The sequence below is a fragment of the Carcharhinus amblyrhynchos genome, chromosome 5 (genome assembly GCF_965287045.1).
Source record: "Carcharhinus amblyrhynchos chromosome 5, sCarAmb.v2.hapA, whole genome shotgun sequence".
Classification (NCBI taxonomy): domain Eukaryota; kingdom Metazoa; phylum Chordata; class Chondrichthyes; order Carcharhiniformes; family Carcharhinidae; genus Carcharhinus; species Carcharhinus amblyrhynchos.
In genome coordinates, this window is record NC_137328.1 from 94445759 (window position 1) to 94471894 (window position 26136).

Sequence of the window (26136 nt, forward strand, 5' to 3'; positions counted from 1 at the left end):
AACAGGCAGAGAATTCCAGAGATTCACCACCCTTTGAGTGAAGAAGTTCCTCCTCAACTCCGTTCTAAACCGCCCCCCTTTTATCTTGAGGCTGTGCCCCCTAGTCCTACTGTCTTTTTTGAGCAGGAAGAGTCTCTCCACCTCTATCCTATCCATCCCATTCATCATCTTATACGTCTCAATGAGATCTCCCCTCATTCTTCTAAACTCTAACGAGTACAAGCCTAGTTTATTCAGCCTCTCCTCATAGCTCAATCCCCTCAACTCCGGTATCAGCCTAGTAAACCTCCTCTGCATTCCCTCCAAGGCCAAAATATCTTCGTGCAGGTGCGGCGCCCAGAACTGCACACAGTACTCCAGCTGCGGCCTCACCAATGCCCTATACAGCTGCAGCAAGACCTCCCTACTTTTATATTCAATCCCCCTCGCTATGAAAAGTAACTTCCAGATCCATAGCATGACCTTCAAATCCTTCCAGGATCCTACTTGTTTCATCTTCACAGACTCCTACAGTGCAGAAGAAGGAGGTCATTCGGCCATCGAGTCTGCACCGATCACAATCCCACATAGCCCCTATTCCCAAACCCCCATGCATTTCACTTAGCTAGTCCCTCTGACATTAAGGGCAATTTAGAATGGCCAATCCAACTAACGCACACATCTTTGGACAGTGGGGGGAAACCGGAGCACCCAGAGGAAACTTACGAAGACTCAGGGAGAAGGTGCAAACTCCACACAGATAACGACCCAAGCCAGAAATTGGGCCCCTGGCGCTGTGAGACAGCAATGCTAACCACTGTGCAATCATGCCATCCAATTTTACTCTGTTCCGAGTAAAGTTTTCTAGTCACAAATGTACGTTGTTCCCTCCTATTAGCATATCTACGTCATCATATTCCTGACTCTATTCACTTAACCAGCTGATTTTTCAATCACTACCACTGGATTTTCAGGATTTTCTCCTGAAATGAATTCCTCCGAGCCTTTAGAAACCTCCAAAAATCCATCCTTCAACCATTCATTTGCTTTCCCTCCTGAAATTTATCAGTTCATTATCCATCTCCTGCCCTGCAAAATATTCTGAGATGTTTTTAAAAGCCATGGCGATAAATGCAAATTATTGCCACCCTGAGGGCTGTTCGTGGATTCAAATATACAAAATAGAAGTGGTTGTACCTGGCCTGTTGAATAGCATCCACCCATGTTTCACAATCAGCCTCTTCTTCAATCCGGAGCTCCAGGGGCTTAGATCCTTCATGGCCAAAATTTATAGTAAAGTAATGCTGCACAACAAACAGAATATTACAACATTAATCATTATGCCTTCTGCTGGCACCATAAAATATCAGAGCAAAAACGTGCTTTGATGACACTCAGATTTAACCAAAATTATGCAAAATTTCAAAAGCACCCATTAACAAAAATATATCTGGCAATTAATAAAACTGATTCAGATGCCGAAAACATCCTGCTCCAGCTGTGTGCTGGATTATAGAGATAGGTTTTGTCATAGAAGGGAGTTCTGGCTAAGTGCACATGGAAAGGTAATAAGTTGCTTCGTGACATAGTTGATGAATGCATTGCCCAGTAGATTGAACTGTCCAACAACAATAATGAAATTGGGACAGAAGTGGGCCATTCAGCCCCTCAATCCTGTTTCCCCATTCAAAATGGCTTACCTGTGACCTAATTCCATGCACAGGATTTTACTCTTTGGGTCAGGACGCCTGTGTTCAGTTCAAATGAGGGTCACAAACTATGTAGGAAACAGTCACCCGGCAGTGATTCTCCATGAACTGGCCAATCAATGGCCAGAGAACAAATTAATGACAGCAGGAGGGCTCTCAATGCTGGTGGACCAATAGGAAGCCCTACAACACTAAAGGAGCAGCAGCATGAAGTTCCAGACAGAGAAAGGGAGAGAGCCTCCATTCTGAGACACCCATTCTCTAACTTGTTAAGCTGTTAAATTTAAAAATGACTTCAGCAGTTTGTGGAGGGGAGGGCCCCAAAGCTGTCTGGAGTTCTGGCCCCTGATTTGCTTCCAGGCAGCTGACCTAGTCCCTGATGCCATGGGAGGCCCAGACGCTGACTAAAATTTCCCAGTCAGCCTCTGAGAATTGATTGGCTTTCTAACAACCATCAATTGGCTTCCCAACACTCAAACGTTCCAATCCCGCCTTGAGGAAAATGGCCCTGAAGTTAGACGGAGCTGGCAAACAGGCACACTGGCCAATGGTGCGGATTTTCATACCTGCCTACCTCTGCACCCACATTGTGGCCTAAAGATCCTGCTCCATATGCCTGTCCTTGTCCCATATTCTTCAATACCTTTTGTTGATAAGAATCTATCAAGCTCAGCTTTAAAATTGACAACAAATAGCTTCAGACCAGAACTAGAAATATTAACATAAAATGCTGGATAAACTTAACAGGTCTGGCAGCATCTGTGGAGAGTGAAACAGAGTTAATGCTTTGAGTCCATATGACTTTTTCAGAGCTTTTCTTTCAGAAATATTCACTACTGCTTTGAAGAGAGAAAGCCATGTTGATTTTAAATAGCAAGTTTGTCCCAATCTGTGGCCCTTACTCTGGACAAATCCTGATCAGGCAACCCAGGAATGGCATCTCCCCTCCCCCCACACATTCCATGTCCTGGGATCAGTCTGACCCAGTGATCTTCCTTCAAGGGGCCCCAACTTAACTCAACTTTCCCTGGACTCAATGCCAATCCCAGCATTTTCCCTTCCTATTAATGTCAGAATAATCCTAATTTCAGCTCTGAAGAAGAGGCATCAGTCTCGAAACATTAACTCTGACTGAAATTTTCCTGACTCGCCGCCCATCATGGGAATTGTAACGGGTGAGACAGAAAATTCGACAGACTATTTAAAGATCAGTAGAGCTCGGGCAGGAGTTTCCAGTCTTGGGGGTGTGAGTTGCTGGAGAACCCCACCCGCTGTTTCTCTCAGCACAGGTACCGTCAGACTCGCTGAACCCTGTCAGCTTTTTTGTTTTTATTTCAGATTTCCAGATTCTGCAGAATTTTGCATTTATTTTGCCATCTTAAAAAGATGTCTTTGAAGATCAAAAATGAAGCAATATTATACAACGACAAAACTAAGAACAGTATGGCATCAAGGGTATAACTGAGATACCATTTTATATTTTTTATTATTGACCCTCAGAGCCCTGTTTAACTCTGGCTTGTAATGTCAAATAGAAGAAATTAATTGAAATAATTATTTGACAGATTTCTGTGTCACACATGTACAGCAACTAAAGTTTACGTCAATGGTATCCGTGGTTTGAGATATAGGCCGGAATTTTATCGCCCCACCTGCCACAGGAATTGGAGCGGGCGAGGGGTGAACAATCATTGACCTTGGGCAGGATTTTACAGTTTTGGGACAAGTAAGGCCGCAAAATCCCATCCACAGGAAGTAGATTTTCTCTGTCCCTGCCTGGGATAGTATGCCTACTCTGCTAGCAGTCTATTCATTAAGGTCCAGAAGCATCACCATGGAAAATCCACCTTACAATCTATCAATTCAATCTGAATTAGAGAATAGTTCACAATTCTTCTGACTGATTATCTACTAACTTGCTCAATGGAAGATAAATATCATGCTAACTGATATTGTTTATTAGATAAGGTACTTCCAGAACAAACTATAACTTGGAGCCAACTCTTGAGTACCAGCAAACACAATGTGCATCCAGCATCAATCAAACTGACACTTCAAACCAAGTCCAGAGGTGCAGAAACTTGGCAAACTGCCAATTCCAAACTCAACTCCTTCCCTTTTCACACAGCTGATCAATCACAAAGACTCTTTTCTTTCATACCCACAACATTGCCCATTTTACAAGGGAGCACAAGTTCAAGGTAAGAGGGGAAAGGTTGAGTGGAAATGTGAGGGGGGAGTTTTTTTTTACACAGAGGGTGGTGGTGGCCTGGACTGGACTGCCAAGTAAGGCGGTTGAGGCAGACATGTTAGCGACATTTAAGACTTATCTGGATAGACACATGAATAGGCGGGGAATAGAGGTATACAGGCTGTTGGTTTAGATAGGACAGCGTGATCAATGTAGGCTTGCTGGGCCGAAGGGCCTGTTCCTGTGCTGTACAGTTCTGTTCTTTGACCTGCTCTGCTGCTGTAATCTACACCTTTATTATTGAGGCTGAATTTCTCCAACACCCTCCTTGCCAGTCTTCCAACCAACTGTAAATGCAAATTACATAGAACTGTCTTGTCCGCACAGTAAAGACCTGCGTTTTCTGTGACCCATGTCCTTACCAGGCTTCAGGTTTCCCTGAAGCAGACATTTTAATTTAAGATAGTTAATATCATCTTTAAATCCTTCTGCATTCTCACTTCCTCCTTCTGTCCATAGTTTCCCATTGTATATTATTTGGCACACAATCCACTCTCTAAAACTAGCCTCCTTCTTTGTTCTCTAGATTCCATCACTGGTAGCCACTTGTTCAGCTGCAATGTCATGGTCCTCTTGAACTCTCCCCCTCAGTGTCCTTTATTGTTACTTCCCTTCCTGCCTTCAGGAACCTCTTATTCCTGTTCTTCCTCGTTCCATCGGCTCAATAGTAACATGGGACTTAGGAGTAGGAGTAGGCCATTCAGCCCTTTCTGCCTGCCCCATCATCCAATATAATCATGGCAGATCTGACTGTGATATTTTCCTATTGGCCCCTTCCCAAATCCCTTAACTTTCAATCCATCTAATTCAGACTTGAGTAAATTCAGTAACCCAGTCTCCACTGCTCTCTAGGGAAAAGCATTTCAAAAACAAAGGACCCTCTGAAAGAAAAGAAATGATCCCTCTTTAAAAAGGACGTCTTGTTCTTAAACTATGTTCCCCAGTTCTATTCTCCCTCACAGAACTAAACATTCTCCCAATATCCACCCCAGCAAGCCCCCCAGGATCACACATACCCCGATAAGATCACTCTCATTCTTCTAAACTCTAATGAGTATAGGTCCAAATTGTTCAATCTTTCTTCATAGACAAGGCTATCAGACCCACTCCTCTGATGAGTCAAGTGAACCTTCTCTGAACTGTTTCCAATGCCATTATGACCTTTTTCAAATTAGGAGACCAAAACTATATAAAGTACTCCAGTTGTGATCTCACTGAGGCCCTATACAGAATATCCACTCACTGCTAATAACTCTGTAAAGTGCTGTTTCTCTGTGTGTGAGGAGCCATTTAGAAAATATACAGAAAATGTTGAAAATTCTCTGCAGGTCTGGCAGCATCGAAACTGCTCTCGTGTCAGGCCCTCTAGCCCTAATTCTCCACATCCCATCACTCCCACACTCTCCATGCTACTTTGGTGCTCCCCTGCCAGTTCAATGCCAACTCATGCCCACCACCACCGCAATAATCCCTTATACCCTTTATGAACTGTTGGGCCAGATTTCCGTTGCTGAGGCAGGAGTTTGAGCCGGGAAATTTGCAGGCTCAGCAGACTAGTTCAGAATAAATGACATCTTTACCTGCTATTTTCACTCCTGGGTGGTGGTTTGGGATAGAGTCCCAACATTCCTGAAAGCTGATTGGAGGCAGCAATGGGGACACCTTAATGCCAAGACAGGCTAGTTAAAAGAACTGCTTTAGTTCACTGGGACATTGTCTCAGTTATATGGTTACACTTTTGGCCCTCTGGCTCTGATCCTCCATAGCTCATCACTCCCACATTCCCCATGCCATTTTTGTACTTCCCTGCCAGCTCATGCCCACCACCCACTACAATAATCCCTCATACCCGTCATGCCCATTCCCCAAGTATATACTATGAACAGAACTAATGTACCTTAAATAGCAATGGCATATGTGATACGGCATTGAAAAAAACATTCATAATCTTTGAGAAGAAACCAGTGTTCCAGCAACCCTATGAAAGTATCAATTAAACAAGTCATTAAGGTGTCAATAACAGTGGCTTTAAGGACTTGGTGCCTCCTAACCTCGTACAAATAAGCACTGAACAATGACAAAATGGATCAGAAAAAAACTTACTTATTACACCCTGACTGAGATGTAAATGAGGCAAAGTCAAAATTTCATTGCATTGGTGCAATAAACTCGCTCATAAAATCCTTTTAAAAATGTCTGAACTCTCAGCCAAGTCTCATTTTGCACTATCAGCCATTCCTTCACTGTCTTTTGGTAAAAATCCTGAAATTTCTTTTTTAACAGCACTGTGGGTGTACCTGCACCAATGGACTGCAGTCATTCAAGAAGACAGCTCACCACCAGTTTCTCAAGGGTAATTAGGGATGGGAAACAAATTCTGACAAAAACTGTTCTTGAAATTTCTACTAGCCAAAGCATGGTACATACGAGCAGGGAGGTTATCCGGGAACAGTATCAAACACAGGGCAGAGAGCAGACTTCATACATTTCTGGTCATCACAATACTGGAACGATGTGATCACACTGGAGAGGGTATAGATGACATTTATGAGGGGATGTTGTCAAGAGTTGGAATATTTTAGCTATAGGAAAGATTGGATTGGCTGGATTGTTATCTTTCGAACTGAGGAAGCTAAGGGGAGATTTAATTGAGGTTATTAAATTATGAGTGTCTGAGATAGAATGGATAGGAAGGATCCCATTTCTTTTAGCGGAGGGTTAAATAACCAGATGACATAGATTTAACGTCATTAGCAGTAAGATTTGTGTGGAGTTGAAAGAGTTTTTTTTCCAAAGGGTGAGGAGGCAGAAATACTCACCGCATTTAAAAAAAAATTTGCAAATATATTTGAGCTGCCGTAACTGACAGGGCTGCAAACCAAAAGCTGGGAAGTGGGCCCAGGCTGGATAGCTCCTCTCAGCTGGCATGGATGCAATGGGCCAAATGGCCTCTTTTGGTGCCATAAACATGTATGCCTCTGTATTTCCAAGAGGCACAGTATGAATTAGCCCTGTCACTGGTTAGTCCTCTTCAGATAACATTGTATAGTGGGTTTTTAAACGGAATTAATTGTAAACACCTTTTCGTTCCTGATGCTTTTCATTTGTTAGCAATGTACAGAATTTTTCCGGCAACATTTTGCACAATTAGGAAATGTCATAATATTAAAGAAAACGTCATAAAATGTTGGAAGAATGACCCTGAACTGCTTTTTATTAATTTTTCAACAGCCTTTTCTTGTCTCGTGATTGGCACTTATTGCTCTATAATTTTAAGAGAAGGTGCATTCAGGAAAGAATTTCCCTGAAGGGTCATCCAATTAATACTACATGAGCTGTGGCTACCGAAGCATATCAATGAGGGCAATGCAAAACTCACTGGACTTTACAAATGAACTGATCTTAGATGGTTATGTGGTGACTGTCAGTTACCATCTACTGGTGCATTTTCCAATACAATGCCTCTACTAATTAGAAGGTTTAAAGTTCATTTATTGGTCACAAGTAGGCTTACATTAACACTGCAATGAAGTTACTGTGAAAATCCCCTGGTCGCCACTTGTTTAGGTACACTGAGGGAGAATTTAGCATGCACAATGCACCTATTCAGCACATTTTTTGGACTCTGAGAGGAAACCGGAGCACCTGGAAGAAACTTATGCAGACTCGGGGAGACAGGCTGGATTTCTGTAATAAAAACAGAAAATGCTGGACAAACTCGGCAGGTCTGGCAGCATCAGTGGAGAAAGAAACAAAGGCCAAAATTCTACCATCTCACAGGAATCATAGCAGGCAAGACAGAAATTTGGGTGGATCATTTTAAGGTCCATTGAGCTTGGGCAAGAATTTCTGATCTTGGAGCATTTCAAGTTCGTATGACAGTTTTGGAGAAGGGTCATATGGACTTGAAATGTTGGCTGAAGTTCTCCGGTCACTCAAGCCGGCAGGAATCTCGGGTCCCGCCAGTGGTGCACACTTTGCCACAGGTTTCCTGGTGACATGGGGCGGTTTCAATGGGAATTCTCATAGATAGTAGCAGAAATGAAAGATCCTGCCACAAGATAATGGAATGTTGCCAAACAAAATGCTGCAGGGAGACCAGAGAATCTCACCCATTAAATCTGTTCCTCTGTCAACAGATTGCTGCCAGCTCTGCTGAGTTTATCCAGCATCTTCTGCTTTTATTATAGTATTAATTGCTGTTCCCTTTCCATTTGGTATTCTTGCAAATTGTCCTGATGAGTGCAAGATGAAAAGCTTCAATAGGAAAGTCCCCTTTTCAGCAATACTCAAGTTCACTACTACCAAATGACCAACTTCCAATGTGTTTAGGGAATATGTTCCCAGGCTTGAGGTAACAGAATTGGAGACACTGCGATAGAAATTTGTCCTAAGTGGTATCAAGTTCTCACCCGACAAACTCCCCACTTGATATAGTGCCTCCAATACAACTGACTATCAATTTGAGCATATAATAGGTAGCAACGGAATTCCACCCATTTAGAGCTACCACTCAAGATGAATTTTACTCTATGACCATGTATTTAACCTGAGTATAGACATTTTCACGTTCACCTGTTACCAAACAGCATACTAGACTATTTGGGCTGAATGACCAGTTTCTCTGTTATAAAATCCGACATAATATTGAATCCCTACAGTACAGAAGGAGACCATTTGGCCCATTGAGCCTGCACCAACGACAATCCCATCAGTCCCTATCTCTGTAATGCTACTTGTTTACCCTGCTAATCCCTTTGACACTAAGGGGCAATTTAGCATGGCCAATCCACCTAACCCACTCATCTTTCGACTGTGGGAGGAAACCAGAGCACCCAGAGGAAACCCAGACAGACGCAGGGAGAATGTGTAGGCTCTGCACAAACAGTGACCCAAGCAAGGAATCGAATCCAGCTCCCTGACGCTGTGAGGCAGCAGTGCTAACCACCGTGCTGCCCCACATAAATGTAAAATGTGAAAGGTTGGATAGATTGGGCCTATAGATTGCGCACCTGCGCAAGGATATTTTGGCCCTGGAGGGAGTGCAGAGGAGGTTTACTAGGCTGATACCGGAGTTGAGGGGGTTGAGCTATGAGGAGAGGCTGAATAAACTAGGCTTGTACTCGTTAGAGTTTAGAAGAATGAGGGGAGATCTCATTGAGACGTATAAGATGATGAATGGGATGGATAGGATAGAGGTGGAGAGACTCTTCCCACTCAAAAAAGACAGTAGGACTAGGGGGCACAGCCTCAAGATTAAGGGGAGGCGGTTTAGAACGGAGTTGAGGAGGAACTTCTTCACTCAAAGGGTGGTGAATCTCTGGAATTCTCTGCCCGTTGAAGTGGTGGAGGCTGCCTCGCTAAATATTTTTAAGAAGCGGGTTGATGGGTTCTTGATAAGAGAGGGGATTAAGGGTTATGGGGAGAGGGCGGGAAAGTGGAACTGAGCCACGACAGATCAGCCATGATCTTATTGAATGGCGGGGCAGGCTCGAAGGGCTAGATGGCCTACTCCTGCTCCTATTTCTTATGTTCTTATGTTCTTATATCTATTGGAGTTTAGAAAAATGAGAGGTGATCCTATTGAAACATACAAGATCCTGAGGAGACCTATCAGGGTGGATACTGATAGAGTAGCCCGTCTTGTAAGAAAGACTAGAGAGAGGCAGCACAGATAAGGAATATCCCATTTATGATGGAAATAAGGAGATATTGGGCAGAATTTTCTCACCCCAGCGACCACAGGGATCGTTGCGGGCGGGCACAGGCCATCTTCATTTTCTGTCTCAGCGTCACTGGTATGTGAAACTCTCTTCCCCAGAGAGCAGTGAAGGGAGGGTAAGTGAATATGTTTCAGGCTGAGTTTGACAAATTCTTAATTGACAAGGGAGTCAAGGAGTATAAGAGTAGACAAGAACTCGCTCCAATTCGATTTTCAAGTTCACTGATAACACATTGCAGTGGGTCAGATCACCAACAACAGCGAGATGGAGTACGGGAAAAGTGAGAGAGAATCGGGTGAAATGATACAACGACATAATCTTTCCCTCAATGTCAGTAAAACGAAGGAGATAGTCATTGACTTTAGGAAGCATAGTGCAGGACGTGCCTCTGTCTACATCAATGGGGATGAAGTGGAAATGGTCAAGAGCTTCAAGTTTCCAGACCTATCCTGGTGTCTCCAAGCTGACACTTTGGTTAAGAAAGTCCAACAAGCCTCTTCTTTCTCAGGAGGCTAAGGAATTCGGCATGCCTGCTACGACTCTCCCCAGTTTTTCTGATGTAACATAGAAAGCATCTTTTCCGGATGTATCACAGCTCAGTGTGACTCCTGCTCTGTCCAAGACCACAACAAACTATAAAGGGTTGTGAACGTAACCCAGTCCATCACACAAACCAGCCTCCCATACATTGATTCCATCTACACTTCCGGCTGACTCGGAGAAGCAGCCAGAATAATCAAGGACTTCACACACCCTGGACATACTCTCTTCCACTTTCTTCCATCAGGAAAAAGATACAGAAGTCCAAGATTACATACCAAATCAAGAGCAGTTTCTTCCCTGCTGCTATCAGGCATTTGAATGGACCTACCTGATATTGAGTTTTTCTACACCCTAGCTGTGACTATAACACTACATTCTGCTCCCTCTCCTTTCCTTCTCCCCTATACACTCTATGAATGATATGCTTTGTCTGTATAGCATGCAAGAAATAATACTTTTCACAATAACCCAATCATAGAATGATAGAACCTTACAATGCAGGTCATTCGGACCATTGATTATGCATCAACCACAATCCCACCCAGACCCACTCCCAGAACCCCATGTATTTACCCTGGCTCATACCCCTGACATTCAGGAGCAATTTAGCATGACCAATCCACCCTAAGCCACAGATCTTTGGACTGAGGGAGGAAGCTGGAGCACCTGGAGGAAACCCACGCAGACACAGGCAGAACATGCAATCTCCACACAGACAAGGCCCAAGCTGGGAATCGAACCCGGGTCTCTGATGCTGTGAGGCAGCAGTGCTAACCACTGTGTCACTGTACCGCAATAAACGCAACAATAATAAATCAAATCAAAAATTTACCAGAACGTTGCCTGGTATGGAGGGCATTAGCTACGAGGAGAGGTTGGAGAAACTTGGTTTGTTTTCACTGGCATGATGGAGTTTGAGGGGTGACCTGATAGAAGTCTACAAGAGTGGCATGGACAGAGTGGATAGTCAGAAGCTTTTTCTCAGGGTCAATTACTAAGAGGCGTAGATTTAAGATTTAAGGAGCAAGGTTTAAAAGAGATGTACAAGGCAAATTTTTTACACAAGAAGTGCTGGGTGCCTGGAATTCGCTGCCAGGGAATGTAGTGGAAGCAGATACAATAGTGACGTTTAAGGAGCGTCTTGACAAATACATGAATGGAATGGGAATGGAGGGATATGGTCCCTGGAAGGATTGGGGGGTTTTAGTTAAGTCGGGCAGCATGGTTGGTGCAGGCTTGGAGGGCCAAAGAGCCTGTTCCTGTGCTGTAATTTTCTTTGTTCTTTGTTAGATTTGAATCCACAATCAGATCTTATCAAACGGTGGAACAGGCTCAATGGACCAAATGGCCTATTCCTGCTCCTAATTCATTTGATTGTGCATAGGTACATATTCAATTTAAGAGAGAAAAAAAATTGATTCCGACAAAACATTTAGTAATTTAAATCCACGTTTACCTGTTATTTACCTGCAGAGGAAAACAGAAGGGCAGAAAATTGGGAAGAAGAAAAATAAATCCAGATCACTACTATTTTCATGAGGCAGGAAGAGTTTAGTGACAGAAGCCTACACAAATCAGCTGCTGAGACATTTCCCTGGTGCCATTCAATGTAGTACCGGAATATCACAAAGCCCATTCTTTGGCTCAAGCTGCTGGGAAGTCAGGAAAAAAATCTTCATGGTCGCACCATCCATTTTGCAATGAGAAACCTTGGCTTTTGAAATTTAGAAAAGCAAACCTTCCCCAGTTCAGTAATACCAGGGAACATTAGCCGACCTTACATGTACAATTTCCACTTGTGAATATAAAATATCCCTAGAATTACCATTACCTCATATGAACTTTGAATTTTCAGTGATCCCACCTTATACATAATGCTGGGAAATGGGTTGCTGTACATACAAAATTAAAGCCAACATTTCAATTGAGGTGATTACAATTTTACCATATTGTAAGATGCTTTGGAGCTGAGAAATATTCATCTTTTAGAATATTTAAGTAGCATCTCGTGTTTTTTTTTAAATCAGCTTACATTTGCATTACTCGTTGATAGAATTTTACAACTCTAAATTGAACTTTATTTTGCAGAAGCACAATAAGATTGAATCTTTAATCTGGCTCAAGTACTAAGGAGATTCGAGTTCCATTACTATTTGTCGACATGCAGTTTCTAAGAACTGATTAAATTAGATATTCCAGGTCATGCAAAATAAATAGGTACGTGCTGTTATATAAGCTATTACATGCACAGCAGCCTGTATATTTTAGCAAGTATGGATATTTTAAACCTTTCTGACACTAACAACCTAAAAGATATGAGCATTGTGAATTCATATGTTTTATTACATGTTTGAATTGCCCCCCACCCGGCGATCAGACATTACTACTGAAGGCGCTGAATGCTTGCTGGGTTATGATTACTTCAGCACTGATTGTTCTCTGCCACCTTTCCCAAGTGTTCATCATTCACGTGTGAATCTGAAGGATATCATCACAGCACGGTCCAAGTGGTCTATGATGTCTGGTTCTTGTCTGTAAATAACAGGGCTGCCTGAGCCATTCTCTAACTTCAGCTAGAACCCTTGCCTGCGTTCTGATGATTTAAAAAAATTCCCAAGCCAAAATATTTTTAATTGCCCAATAATTCAAATCCAACAATGTAAATAACACAAAATGGAAAATCAGTACTTAAAATGTCCAGTTAATAATCCATCTGGATTACAAGAGATGTAGTTTGTACCTCCTAGAAATGCTTGGCTGTATCGGATCTGTTACTAAATCGGTTATTTACAAAGAACCAAAAATGCTCTGCAGGGAATCAATGCATTGAGCTTTCATAGAATAGAAGAACCCCTAAATACAGAAGGAGGCCATTCGGCCCATCAAGTATGTACCAACCACAATCCCACCCTGGACCTATTCCCACAACCCCACACATTTACCCTACTAATCCCCCTGACATTAAGGGGCAATTTAGCATGGCCAATCAACCTAACCCACACATCTTTGGACTGCAGGAGGAAACTGGAGCACCCGGAGGGAAACCCATGCAGACAGGAGAAGAATGTACAAACTCTGCACAGTCAGTCATCTGAGGCCGGAATGGAACCCAGGTCCCTGGCACTACGAGGCAACAGTGCTAACCACTGTGCCAAGATGCTGGCCTTGCTAGTGAAATAATAGAAATATCAACACAGAAAGGGCCATTCAGTCTCATTGCACCGATGCTGTCACTGGAGTGGTGTTGAATGCTCCACTGCTATTCCCCCTATATATTCTTTATTTGCTCATCCCAATTAAATCATTGTAACTATTCTGATAGTCACCGGCATTAAAATGTTTCACATCAAAATAATTCTTGATGTGAAAATCTTATTTTTTCCATCATTCTTCAAATAGATGTTCTCAGCTTGTGCTCCCATTGTTTTTGATCCAGTAACCCACAAAAGGTTTCCACACTATAGTTTGCCTCTCCAAGCCATTTTTTGCTTTGCAAAATTACATTACATTTCTCTTCAACTTCTCCTGCCCCAGAAAAATGAAAATGTCAAATCTTTTCTTATTACGCTAATATCTGGGGTCGATTCAGTGAACCTTCACTGTACCCCTTCCTTGACACCAATATTCATACTACAGGTGGTGCACAGTTTGCACACAGTTGCCTGGAATTGCCACAGTGTCTCAGTGAAACCCCTACAGTAAGAGTATAAATGGTGAAAAGTGACATCCCACATTTTCATTGATCTTCCATCAAAGATACACGAGTTATTGAAGAAGCATAGAATGATACAAGACAGAAAGTAGCCATTACCATCACTACCCCAAAGAGCAGAGGATGTTGGGACAGTGAATAAATTTAAGGAGGAGTTAGACAGATTTTTAATTGTAACGGGTTGAAAGGTAATGGGGACAAGGCAGGAAAATGCAATTGAGGAGCATATCAGCAATGATCGAATGGCAGAGTAGGCTGTATGGTCAAAATGGCCTAATTCTGCTCCTATATCTTATGAACATTGGGCCCATTGAGTTTGCACGAACTCTTTCTAAGAGCAATCCGGTTAGTGCCTCTCCTACCTATAGCCCTGTAGTTTTATCTCCTTCAACTGTTTATCCAATTCCCTTTTGAATTCTGCTATTGGATTTTTGTCCTCATTGTTTTAGGCAGTGCATTCCAAATCATAACCAGTTGTTGCATGAGTTTACCTCCATATCACCTCTATCCCTACGGCCTCTCATTATCAAGCTGCTTAGCCACTGAAAACTTTTTATTCACTTACTCTTATCTGAACAGTTCATGATCTTAAACACCTCTGTCGAATCTCCTCTCAGCCTTCTCTGCTCCAAGGAGAAAACATTGAGCTTGCCCTCTCCGGCTGCCGGCGAAGGCTCAAAATCTGAAGAGCGTTATTCACGCTGGCAAGTTTCCGAGTTCCGATCTTTCCAGTATCCCTCCAGCTGAGTATTGTGAAACACAGCGCGGGACCACAGAAAGCTCATTTTAATACATTAGCATGCCATTAACAACCACTCTCTCCGAATATTGAGCCAACACAGAGTTTTCAGCAGACACGGCATGATGTCACATTGGCACCATTTGCAACAACTCTACATAAGTGTGAACGTGGCACCTTCACCTCTGAGGGGGATTTTGGAGACAAGTGCTCAGGCTGCCAGCACCCTCCACAGTGTGTATTGCTCCGGAGGATCCGGGGGATAGGTTCAACATAGGGAGCGGGGGGATAGGAGTCCCAGAATCGCCATTTCCGGGAGAGGGTTCAGGAGGGAGTCACCTGCAGACTGTACCTTCCCTTCCTGTTGGGGCGCCCTTTGCTCTAAAGGGGTTGTGAGGGTTGGTATGCAGGCAGCACTTCCCATGCCCTCCTTCCTGGGTTCTTGTCCATTTCACAGCTGAGGGAGTGCCCTTCCTTAATAGGGGCTGGCAAGAGGGTGGGAGGGACATAGCACTGCCATTCTTACACTCCACAGGAATGAGGTGCCAGGTGAAACTGGTAGCACAAACAGAGAGGGTGGAGGCTCTGTGGGTGACCTTACTGCGACAGGACCTATGTTGACCCAGGTACATTAAGTGCCTACAGTTTCTTAATCTTCCTCACCCTCACACTACATCTAGGTGTCTCCCCAGGATCCACAGCTGAGATTGAGGTGGCCTGCTGACACCCTTTTGCCTGAGATGACTTTAGCTGCCATCCCCTGTATTCATTCTGGAGCAAGTGCTGGGAAGCCATTTATATGGAGCCCTCCAGTGCCTCAAGCAGCGAAGTTGTTACTTGGCGGGTGAACCAGAGGGAACGTGCTGCTGGAACATGGGAATAGAAATTAATACTAATGAGCTGTTAGATCCGGTCCGAAAACATGTCCATTTTCCACTCCAGACCCAGCACTCTGCCACTTTCAGTAAGATTTCATCCATAGATTTTCCAGTCAATTAAATTCCTTTTCCCTGAAAGCATTCTAATAAATCTCTCCTGTACGCTTTCCAAAGATTTCACATCATTCCTAATCTGTGGTGCCCAGAATTGGGACAAGCAGGGACTGAACTAATGTTATTAAAATTTGTGATTAAAACTGCCATTGTGAACTTGCCAGTATCTTATACAAATAAAGCTTAACTTTCCTTTTTGTGAAATGTGCCGATAATACAATTTAAAGTGCCTTCGGGCTGCGTCTTCTTTTTAGTTATCAGCCAGTACATTTGAAGGTTTAGACTTTTCTGCCACTCACATATGGGATTCATCCAGTATGGTAGAGATATTTGCGCTTTTGTTTCCCATCGTTTTGGGTCATAACTTTCTACTAGCGGCAGAGAGTTCTGGGGCCCACTGGAATTACAAGAGTTTAAATCTCATGGGATCCAGGGTGAGGTAGTCAAATGGATACAAAATGGGCTTGATGACAGAAGCCAGAGGGTGGTTGTAGAGGTGTGTTTTTCAAACTGGAGGCCTGTGACCAGCGGTGTGCCTTAGGGGTGAATGCTGGGTCCATGTTATTTGTCATTTATATTAAAGATTTGGATAAGAATTTAGGAGGCATGATTAGTAAGTTTGCAGTTGACACCAAGTTTGTTGGTATAATGGACAGTAGGATTGCAATGGGATCTTGATCAATTGGGCCAGTGGGCTGATGAATGGCAGATGGAGGTTAATTTAGATAAATGCGAGGTGATGCATTTTGGTCACTGAACCAGGGCAGGACTTACTCAGTTAATGGTAGGGCGTTGGGGAGAGTTACAGAACAAAGAGATCTAGGGGTACATGTTCATAGCTCCTTGAAAGTGGAGTCACACATGGACGGAACGGTGAAGAAGGCATTCAGCCTGCTTGGTTTCATCGATCAGAACATTAAATACAGGAGTTAGGATGTCTTGTTGAAGTTGTACAAGACATTGGTAAGGCCACATTTGGATTACTGTGTGCAATTCTGGTCACCCTATTATAGAAAGGATATTATTAAACTAGAAAGAGTGCAGAAAAGATTTAATAGGATGCTACCAGGACTTGATGGATTGAGTTATAAGGAGAGGCTGGATAGACTGGGACTTTTTTCTCTGAAGTTTAGAAGGCTGAGCGATGATCTTATCGAGGTCTATAAAATAATGAGGGGCACAGATCAGCTAGAAAGTCAATATCTTTTCCCAAAGGTAGGGGAGTCTACAACTAGGTGGCATAGGTTTAAGGTGATAGGTGAGAGATACAAAAGTGTCCAGAGGTGCAATTTTTTTCATCCAGAGAGTGGTGAGTGTCTGGAACAAGCTGCCAGAGGTGGTAGTAGAGGCAGGTACAATTTTGTCTTTTAAAAAATGTTTGTACAGTTACATGAGTAAGATGGGTATAGAGGGATATGGACCAAACATGGGCAATTGGGCCTAACTTAGGGGTTAAAAAAGGGGCAGCATGGATTAGTTGGACCGAAGGGCTTGTTTCCGTGCTGTAAACCTCTATGACTCTAAAACACACTGACTTGCTCAAACCTCCAGTGGCTGGAGCTGGTTGGAACCCAGAGTGGAAAAAGTCCCCAGAGGCCACAGGGTGATGCAATTCCCATGAACGCAGGGAGGTCACGTCCCCTTGTTTATTACCCTGGCTGCTATGAAGCAGGTTGGTTTTAAGAGCCCAGTGAAATTAACAGGCCAAGGTGAAGGGAAGTGGATGGAATTGGGCTGGTCAGGAGGATTGTGTTGCTGAAGTGCGGCGATGTGGGGATTTTCACAGTAACTTCATTGCAGTGTTAATGTAAGACAATTTGTGACACTAATAAATAAGTTTTAATTGTATTCCTAGTTCATATCTGATCCGTTGATACTTTAAGCGAAAGGCGGAATCCAGAGTATTTTGCAACACTCAATTTTTAAGACATGGATAAGCACACCTTATGTTGTATTGTACATAGTGGATATTTGCTTTATGGAAGTAGGGTGCAATAGGAAATGTGTGCACATAAGAAAAATATACTCCCAAATACATGCAGTATAGGAGGAGATGATATATTAAGTAATATCATATATGAGGGGAGAGGTAAAAGGATGGTGAGTAGCAGATGAGGTTTGGTATTGGAAAAACACTACAATGTGGAAAATGGCCCAGGTACATCCTATCCACAAAAAGCAGGCCAAATCCAGTTCAGCTAATTACCCTCCCCCCACCCCATCAATCTATTATTGACCAGCAGCAAAGGGTAGGAGATGTTGTCTATTTGCTAATGCTCAGTTTGGGTTTCACAATGCCACTTAGCTGCTGACCTCATTACAGCCTTGATCCAAACTTGGACGAAAAAGCAGAACTTAAGAGGTGAGGTGACATCTCAGCTATAAAGGCAGCCATTTGACTGAGTGTGGCATCAAGGAACCCCAACAAAATTAATGTCAATTGGAATCATGGGGAAAACTTTCCACAGGTTGAAATTACACCTGTGAAAAAGGAAGGTGGTTGTGGTGGTTGGAGGTCAATCATCTCACCTCCAGGATATCTCTGCAGGAGTTTAGTGGGGCAGTGCCCTAGGCACAACTATCTTCATCTGCTCAATGAACTTCCTTCATTGTAAGGTCAGAGACGAGGATGTTCACTGATAATTGTGCAATGTTCAGCACCATCTGCAATTCTTCAGATACTGAAGCAGGTCTTGTCCAAATGCAGTAAGACCAGGACAACATTCACGCTCTCAGTGGCAAGCAATATTCAAAACACACAAGTGCCAGGCAGTGACCATCTCCAACAAGAGAGAGAATCAAACCATCTCCCCTTGAAATTCAATGACATTACTATTGTTGAATCCTCATTATCAACACCCTGAGGGGTTATCACTGACCAGAAGCTAACCTGAACTACCATATAAATACTATGGCTATAAGAACAGGTCAGAGGCTAGGAATCCTGTGATGAGTAACTCACCTTCTGTCTCCCCAAGATCGGTCCATCATTTACACATCACAATTCAGGAAATACTCTCCACTTGCCTGGATGAGTGTGGCTCCAACAACACTCAAGAAGCTAGAAAAATGTCTAATACAAAGCAGTCTTCTTTGATTGGCACTCAATTTACCACATAAAACATTCACTCCTCCACCACCAATGCACAGTAGCAGCAATGTTCAGCATGTACAAGGTGCAGTGCTGCAACTCACCAACTGTCCTTTGACAGCACCTTCCAAACCCATGGCTTCTATCAGTTGGAATTCCAAGGGCAGCTAATGCATGGGAACATCACCACTTGTAAACTCCCCTTGAAGCTACTCACCGTGCTGATTTGTAACTATATTGCCATTCCTTTACTGTTGCTGGGTGAAAATGTTGGATCTCTCTCTCGGCCTTTTGGCTTAGATTAAGAGTAGTATCTGCATACTGCGCTTCGTTGAAGTCATTAGGTTACATTTTAGCTTCACTTGAAGCAATTTTTAAAAGTGGCATCTCGGCCTTTTGGCTAAGATGCAAATGAGATCAAGCCTTGGGGGAGGAGCTGTGCCTGCTCCAATCAGCTTAGATCATGTAGATCAAGCCCAAGACAGGAGGTGAGAGCCCTGTCTTGTCAGCTTGGATTGGGAATGTCCCAACTTGTTGAGACTCTGAATTGGACTTGATTTGATTGAATTGGAATAAGAACATAAGAAATAGGAGCAGGAGTAGGCCATCTACCCCTTCGAGCCTGCCCCGCCATTCAATAAGATCATGGCTGATCTGTCGTGTCTCAGTTCCACATTCCCGCCCTCTCCCCATAACCCTTGATCCCCTCACCTATCAAAAACCCATCAACCCGCATCTTAAATATATTTAGCGAGGCAGCCTCCACCACTTCAACGGGCAGAGAATTCCAGAGATTCACCACCCTTTGAGTGAAGAAGTTCCTCCTCAACTCCGTTCTAAACCGCCCCCCCTTTATCTTGAGGCTGTGCCCCCTAGTCCTACTGTCCTTTCTGAGCGGGAAGAGTCTCTCCACCTCTATCCTATCCATCCCATTCATCATCTTATACATCTCAATGAGATCTCCCCTCATTCTTCTAAACTCTAACGAGTAGAAGCCTGGTTTATTCAGCCTCTCCTCATAGCTCAAGCCCCTCAACTCCGGTATCAGCCTAGTAAACCTCCTCTGCACTCCCTCCAAGGCCAAAATATCCTTGCGTAAGTGCGGCGACCAAAACTGCACACAGTACTCCAGCTGCGGCCTCACCAATGCCCTATACAGCTGCAGCAAGACCTCCCTACTTTTATATTCAATCCTCCTCGCTAGGAAGGCCAGCATCCCATTAGCCTTCCTGACCACCTGCTGCACCTGCAGGCTGAGGTTTTTGCGACTCATGCACAAGGACCCCGAGGTCCTTCTGCACCATCGCCTGCTGCAGTTTTTCGCCACATAAGTAATAGTCCTTCCTACCATTATTCCTACCAAAGTGGACCACCTCGCACTTGCCAACATTAAATTCCATTTGCCAGTTCCTGGCCCATTCGCCCAGCCTATCTAGATCCTTCTGCAGACTCTCCACACCCTCCGTGCAATTTGCCGTTCCACCAATCTTGGTGTCATCAGCAAATTTCGACACCATACACTCGGTTCCCTCCTCCAGATCATCTACATAAATGGTAAATAGCTGAATAAAAACAAAAAAAAACACTAGAGTTAACCAGATAAACTGCAGCAGTTCTTGAATGTGGCCACCATCACCTTTGAGGGCCATTAAAGATTGGCATCAAATGGTGGCTTTCCCAGTGACACCAACGTGCTACGAAACAAACAAAAATGGAGAACAGCTAACAGGAAGCAGAGTGGTTACCTTGGCAAGAAGCAAAACTGGGTGGGGTACAAATGGGAGGAAGCTGTCAGCTGTGGGCAAAAAGGCAATGCAGAGAAGGAGGGAAGGAGCAGAGGTGGAATACAGTGGGGAATTGGTGAAGTGAAGATGAGAAAAAACAAGTGGAGCAGCAGATGAAAAATAGCAAGTGATGTAGAGGAGGAGAAGGGGAGCAGAGGATAAATCAAAAAACAAGTGAGCACTGGGGCAGAAAAAGAAGAGTAGGTGTTGAATGCAGGGTGTGTCTAATAGGTAAGAAACAACAACACAGTAGGCACAGATGGCAAGAAATTAAATTATGGATGGTGGGTAGAAGAAGGGCGTAAATCCAAGGAATGAAAATGTGAGTTTATAAAATAAATATTGCACATACTTGCTGAAAATGTTAATGTGAACATATGAATAGTTTGAATATGAATTACAGAGAGCTAACCTTTAAGTTCAAGTATTAGTGTCACAAGTAGGCTTATATTAACATTGCAATGAAGTTAGTGTGAAAATTCCCTAGTTGTCACACTCCAGCGCCTATTCGGGTACACTGAGGGAAAATTTAGCATGGCCAATTCACCTAACCAGCACATCTTTCGAACTGTGGGAGGAAACTGGAGCACCCACACAGACACAGGGAGAACGTACAGATTCCGCACAGATAGTGACCCAAGCCAGGAATCAAACCCAGGTCCCTGGCGCTGTGAGGCAACAGTGCTAACCACTTTGCCATTCATAATGTTAGAAAGGAGAAATGAAATGCTTTGAGGAGCAGTGCAATGCAGGTAGATGTAGTAGATACCTTGGATAAGAGCAAAATACTGTGGATGCTGGAATCTGAAACAAAAACAGAAAAAGCTGGAGAATCTCAGCAGGTCTGACAGTGTCTGTGGAGAGAGAACAGAGCAATGTTTTGAGTGATGATGACCCTTTGTCTGACGAAGGGTGTATAAGGAACCATGGAGGTGGGGCAGAAGGGCTTAGCTTGCCATGGAGGGTATGAGGTGCCATGGGAAAGGTGGGAAAAGTGGCATGGATAGGGCATGGGGAATGTGTGACTAGTGAGGGATGGAGGGCTGTCTTATATTTTGCTGTCTCTAAAAACAACTTTGATACAGCGCCAGTGCACCAAGGCAGGCGGAATGCCCATCCCATCTCCACGCCCAGCATTTGTTTTGTGGTCACCCAACCCAGCCCAGAAGAAATATTTGACCTTCCGAGTCACTTTCTCCCAGTTTGAATGTGCTTATATCCTGACTACACACCTGATGGGGGAACAAAAAAATCAGACCATTGAATTCAAATCATAACTTGCCAAGGTAGGATCATGAACATACAATGCCTGGGTTTCCAGTCCAGTTAAATAACATTCAACCTCCTTACCACTGTACAGTTACCGATCAGCAACAGCTTGAGAAGGTTCACTATCAACTTTCAAAAGATGATGACAATATTGATATTAAAACTGTGGACATGGGGAAGAGGCAGCAACAGGAAAGGCTAAAATCGGAGAAAGAATTTTAATTCACGGTCCACAGCACATCTCTTAAAGTCACACAAGGTTAACTTATTTCTTCATTTATCAACATGGGCATTGATGTATTAAATGTCAACTCTCAGTGCCTCAAAGTAATAGAATCTACAGTATTCTACAGTGCAGAAGGAGGCTGTTCAGCCCATTGAGTCTGCACTGACCACAATCCCACCCAGGGCCTATCCCCACCTCCCTATGCATTTATCCTAGCTAGTCCCCCTGACATTAAGGGGCAATTTAGCATGGCCAATATACCTAACCCACACATCTTTGGACTGTGTGGGGGAAACCAGAACATCCAGAGGAAAACTACACTGACACAGGGAGAATGTGCAAATTCCACTCAAAACCGGGAATCGAAACCGGGTTTCCAGCGCTGTGAGACAGCAACCACTGTGCCACTGTGTTGCAGTGCAGTGCAGTAACCAGAGCAACCAATAAAGTAAGAAGCTGCAAAAATGATGGATTATCCCAGTGAGAAAATATTGCTGAAACATTATGATACAAAGTAGACACTTTGGCAGAATAAAGAAAAATAAAATCTCAAAACTGTAAAAATTGCAGCACTGTTGGAATGGAAAATAATGTTTGAGCAATATTCAAAAATTATAGTGAATAAGAGTCAAAGAAGGCGAGCAGTGCCATATAGGAAGACTAGACTGAAAGATAAAGCAAAGGAGGTGTAGCACAAGTGTGACTAATTGAAAGTAAATAGATGTTATGTTCAGCATGACTCCAAGCATCAGCAAGTGTTCACAGATTTATATTATGTGGCAAAATCGTGACTCAGGAAGTGTGTACAGTTTTAAGAAATGCAATGCATTACAGATGACTAAATTTACATGTTGGCAGTATCTAGTGAACAACTAAATGATATTTTAAAAATGTTGTGGATGGGGTGGGGGGAGAGAACAAGTAACTATGAAAGGTCGTGAATGTAGCCCAATCCATCACGCAAACCAGCCTCCCATCCACTGAATCTGTCTACACTTCCTGCTGCCTCAGCAAAACAGCCCGGACCCCAGACATTCTCTCTTCTATCTTCTTCCATCAGGAAAAAGATACAAAAGTCTGAGGTCATGTACCAACCGACTCAAGAACAGCTTCTTCCCTGCTGCTGTCAGACTTTTGAATGGGCTTACCTTGCACTAAGTTAATCTTTTTCTACACCCTAGCTATGACTGTAAACTACATTCTGCACTCTCTCCTTTTCTTCTCTATGAATGGTGTGCTTTATCTGTATAGCACTCAAGAAACAATACTTTTCACTGTATGCTAATACATGTGACAATAATAAATCCAATCAAATCAAATCAAACTGAACAACTGCAGGACTCATCAGCAAGGATTTTCCACAAACTCTCAGCTGAGGCAGGGAACTGAGTAAAATTGGATGGGGAGGCCTTCCACTCAATCTTCATCTCCTGAGCTGGCTTCTGAGTTTGCAACGCCCTCACTGCTACTGAAGCTCATATTAATCATGACAGAGGCTTTCTATACTCTATTGCAGGTGGAGCCTAAGGTTAGCAAAGAGGTGATGACTCGATTATGATGATGGGAGGCACAATAAGTATCTTGGTGGCACCTGCCTCCTTATTCTTGCAAAGGGCTGACCATTTTACATTTGAGATCATTCATAATGCTTTTTACTAATAGCACCATACCTCCAACAGATGGAATGGAGAGGCTCAAGAAAGTGGCTTACTAGCACTTCCTCAAGGGCAATTAAGGGTGAGCAACAAGTGCTGGCTTTGCCAGTGATACTCACAATGAAAGAATAAAAAATGTTAAGCTTGGGTCTTACTGGATGGCATTTCAGATCATTTCAGCCCATGAAGCAATGGATCACCACTGGGATGCTTGGTTGACCCAATCCAAGAAACTGGAAGAGGAACCTCATCAGGATTGGATCAGCCGTTGGAAATCCTGCGTCGACCCACTTCTGGCAGCAATCCTGCCCTTGAGGAAAATCTCCCCAACTTATTGTTAATATCCTTAGACTAGGATTAATAATGGAGATTCTTTGGCTGTCAGCTATTTAAGAAGGTCTGGCGTTTTCATATTTTATTCTCAGATTGCACTTGTGAATCCTGTTTACTGCAGGTTAGGGAAATATCAATGGTCCCTATGGTATAAACTAGTTAGCAATTTATAAAATGTTTACTGTTTGGTTATACCAAAGTTCTGATAGCCTAACTAAACATATTCCTCAGTGAAATAAAGACATCAAATGCTGGAAACACTCAGCACATCAGGCAACATCCAAACTTAATGATTCAATGATAAGGTGATGTTGGGCAAAATCTCATTCACTGAGACAGAGTTGGAGATGAGACAAGGAGCAAAATTTGAAAACTGTGTGGCAGGTTGGTTCCCTGATGTGTCCTAGGCAATTTAGCTGAAGGTAGGGTTGACTTTGCAGTGGCTACCCGCCCAGCAGTGACAAGTGGCCAATTAAGGGTCAAATTGGGGCCAGTTGCTGAGAATGCCATCACCTCCTCCTCTCAGTGCTCCCATCAAAATAAGAAGATGACAGCTCGAGGTGATCCTGTGGAGATTGTTCAGCCATTAAGAATGGCAATCCTGTGAGAGATTTACCCTCCACCATGATTGCCTGATGGTTGTGGCCTTTCTCTATTTTCTGAATGTTTTAGGAAGCACTGACATTTGGGGGCTCCCTCACAATTCCCTACTTGCCTCAGTAGTGCCCACCTTGCCCAGTGAAGCTGTCAGTCATCCAGGGCATCAGGCCCTCTGATTAAGCCTCCTGCCTCAGTAACCCATCCCTGATTCTTAATTGGATGCCAACAGGCATGGCCTCTTAATTGGAGGATGGCAAAACTGTGTAGCCAACTGATACCAGCAGGATTAGGACCCACCTTTGATGGAAACAGAAGAAAACGTTCAAAGCTGGTAAGCAGTGTAGATAGAAACGTAAAACTATAAAGATACTTTAATAGATCCTGTGAATGTGGCCAATGCATTTTTACGGGAGCTAATGTGACTTGGAACCTAAAGCCAACAATTTATATGTATATGTCACTTTTAACATAATAAAACATCTCAAGTTGCATCACAGAATACAAAATATGAAAATGAGCCAAAAAAATATGAGGCCAGATGATGATCAAAAGTTTTGTCAAAGTGGTAGATTTAAAAGCGTGTCTTAAGTGAGGTACAGAGGCAAAGAGGTGTAGGGAGGTTATTCCTGCAGTGAGGGCCAAGGCAACAGAAGGCAGGGCCATCAACAATAGAGTGATTCTTCAACGTAAGCCTACTTGTGACAATAATAAAGAAATAAACTTTAAACTTATAATTGGGGATGCACAAAAGGCCAGAATTAAAGAAGCAAAGATATCTCAGAGGCTTGCTGGACTGGAAGAGATTACAGAAATGGAGATGGGGTGAAGGGCATGGTAGGATTTGAAAACAATGATGTGTATTTGAAAGTTTAAGCACTGTTTGACCAGGAGCTAATGCAGGTGAGTGAGCACAGGGGTATTAGGGGAATGGGACTTGGTGCAAGTTAAGACATGGAAAGCAGACATGCTAGAGCAGTACAACCTCTTGGTTAGGCATCATTGTGAATGGTTCCGGGCATCACACCTTAATAATGATTTACTGGCCTTGGGGAAAATGCATCACTGATTTATCAATTTTCAAGTGGAACAGATAGGTTAGATATAGAGTAACTATTAACACTTGTTAGGGGTTCTAACACAAAAAGATACGGTTCAAAAATTAGAGTCAGGTCTTCTAAGAAAGGAAATTAGAAAGCAGTACGATACAAAAGCTGATAAAAAATGGAAGACAAGTCAGGAATTCAGTGGAAAAGTCAAGTCTAGAGGAAAAGGAAGCATGAATGAGGATTTCAGCAGCATCTTAGCTGAGAGGGTAAAGACAATGATGTTGTGGAGATGGAAGCAGGTGGTCTTAGTGATTGTGGGAATATGAGGTCAGAGGCTCCTCTCGAATAGAATAGACAAAGATTAAGGGCAGGATTTTCCAGTCGCGCCTGCCCCAACACTAGATATTCCCTTCCAAGGTCAACAGACCTTTAAATATTCCATCAAATTTTCTGTCCGCCCATGACAATTCGCAAGGTGGCGGGA

At 43.2% G+C, this 26136-nt stretch overlaps 1 protein-coding gene across 3 annotated transcripts in view; it reads right to left on the reverse strand.

Annotated features, from left to right (window-relative positions):
* The window catches only part of LOC145343187 (ras-specific guanine nucleotide-releasing factor 2-like), a 213633-nt gene that overhangs the window by 176680 nt on the left and 10817 nt on the right, over positions 1-26136 (reverse strand). For all 3 annotated transcript variants that reach the window (XM_080189205.1, XM_080189204.1, XM_080189203.1), the window contains exon 2: positions 1177-1283. In XM_080189205.1, coding sequence (XP_080045331.1) covers positions 1177-1283 — 107 coding nt within the window. The remainder of the gene's footprint in view (positions 1-1176; positions 1284-26136) is intronic.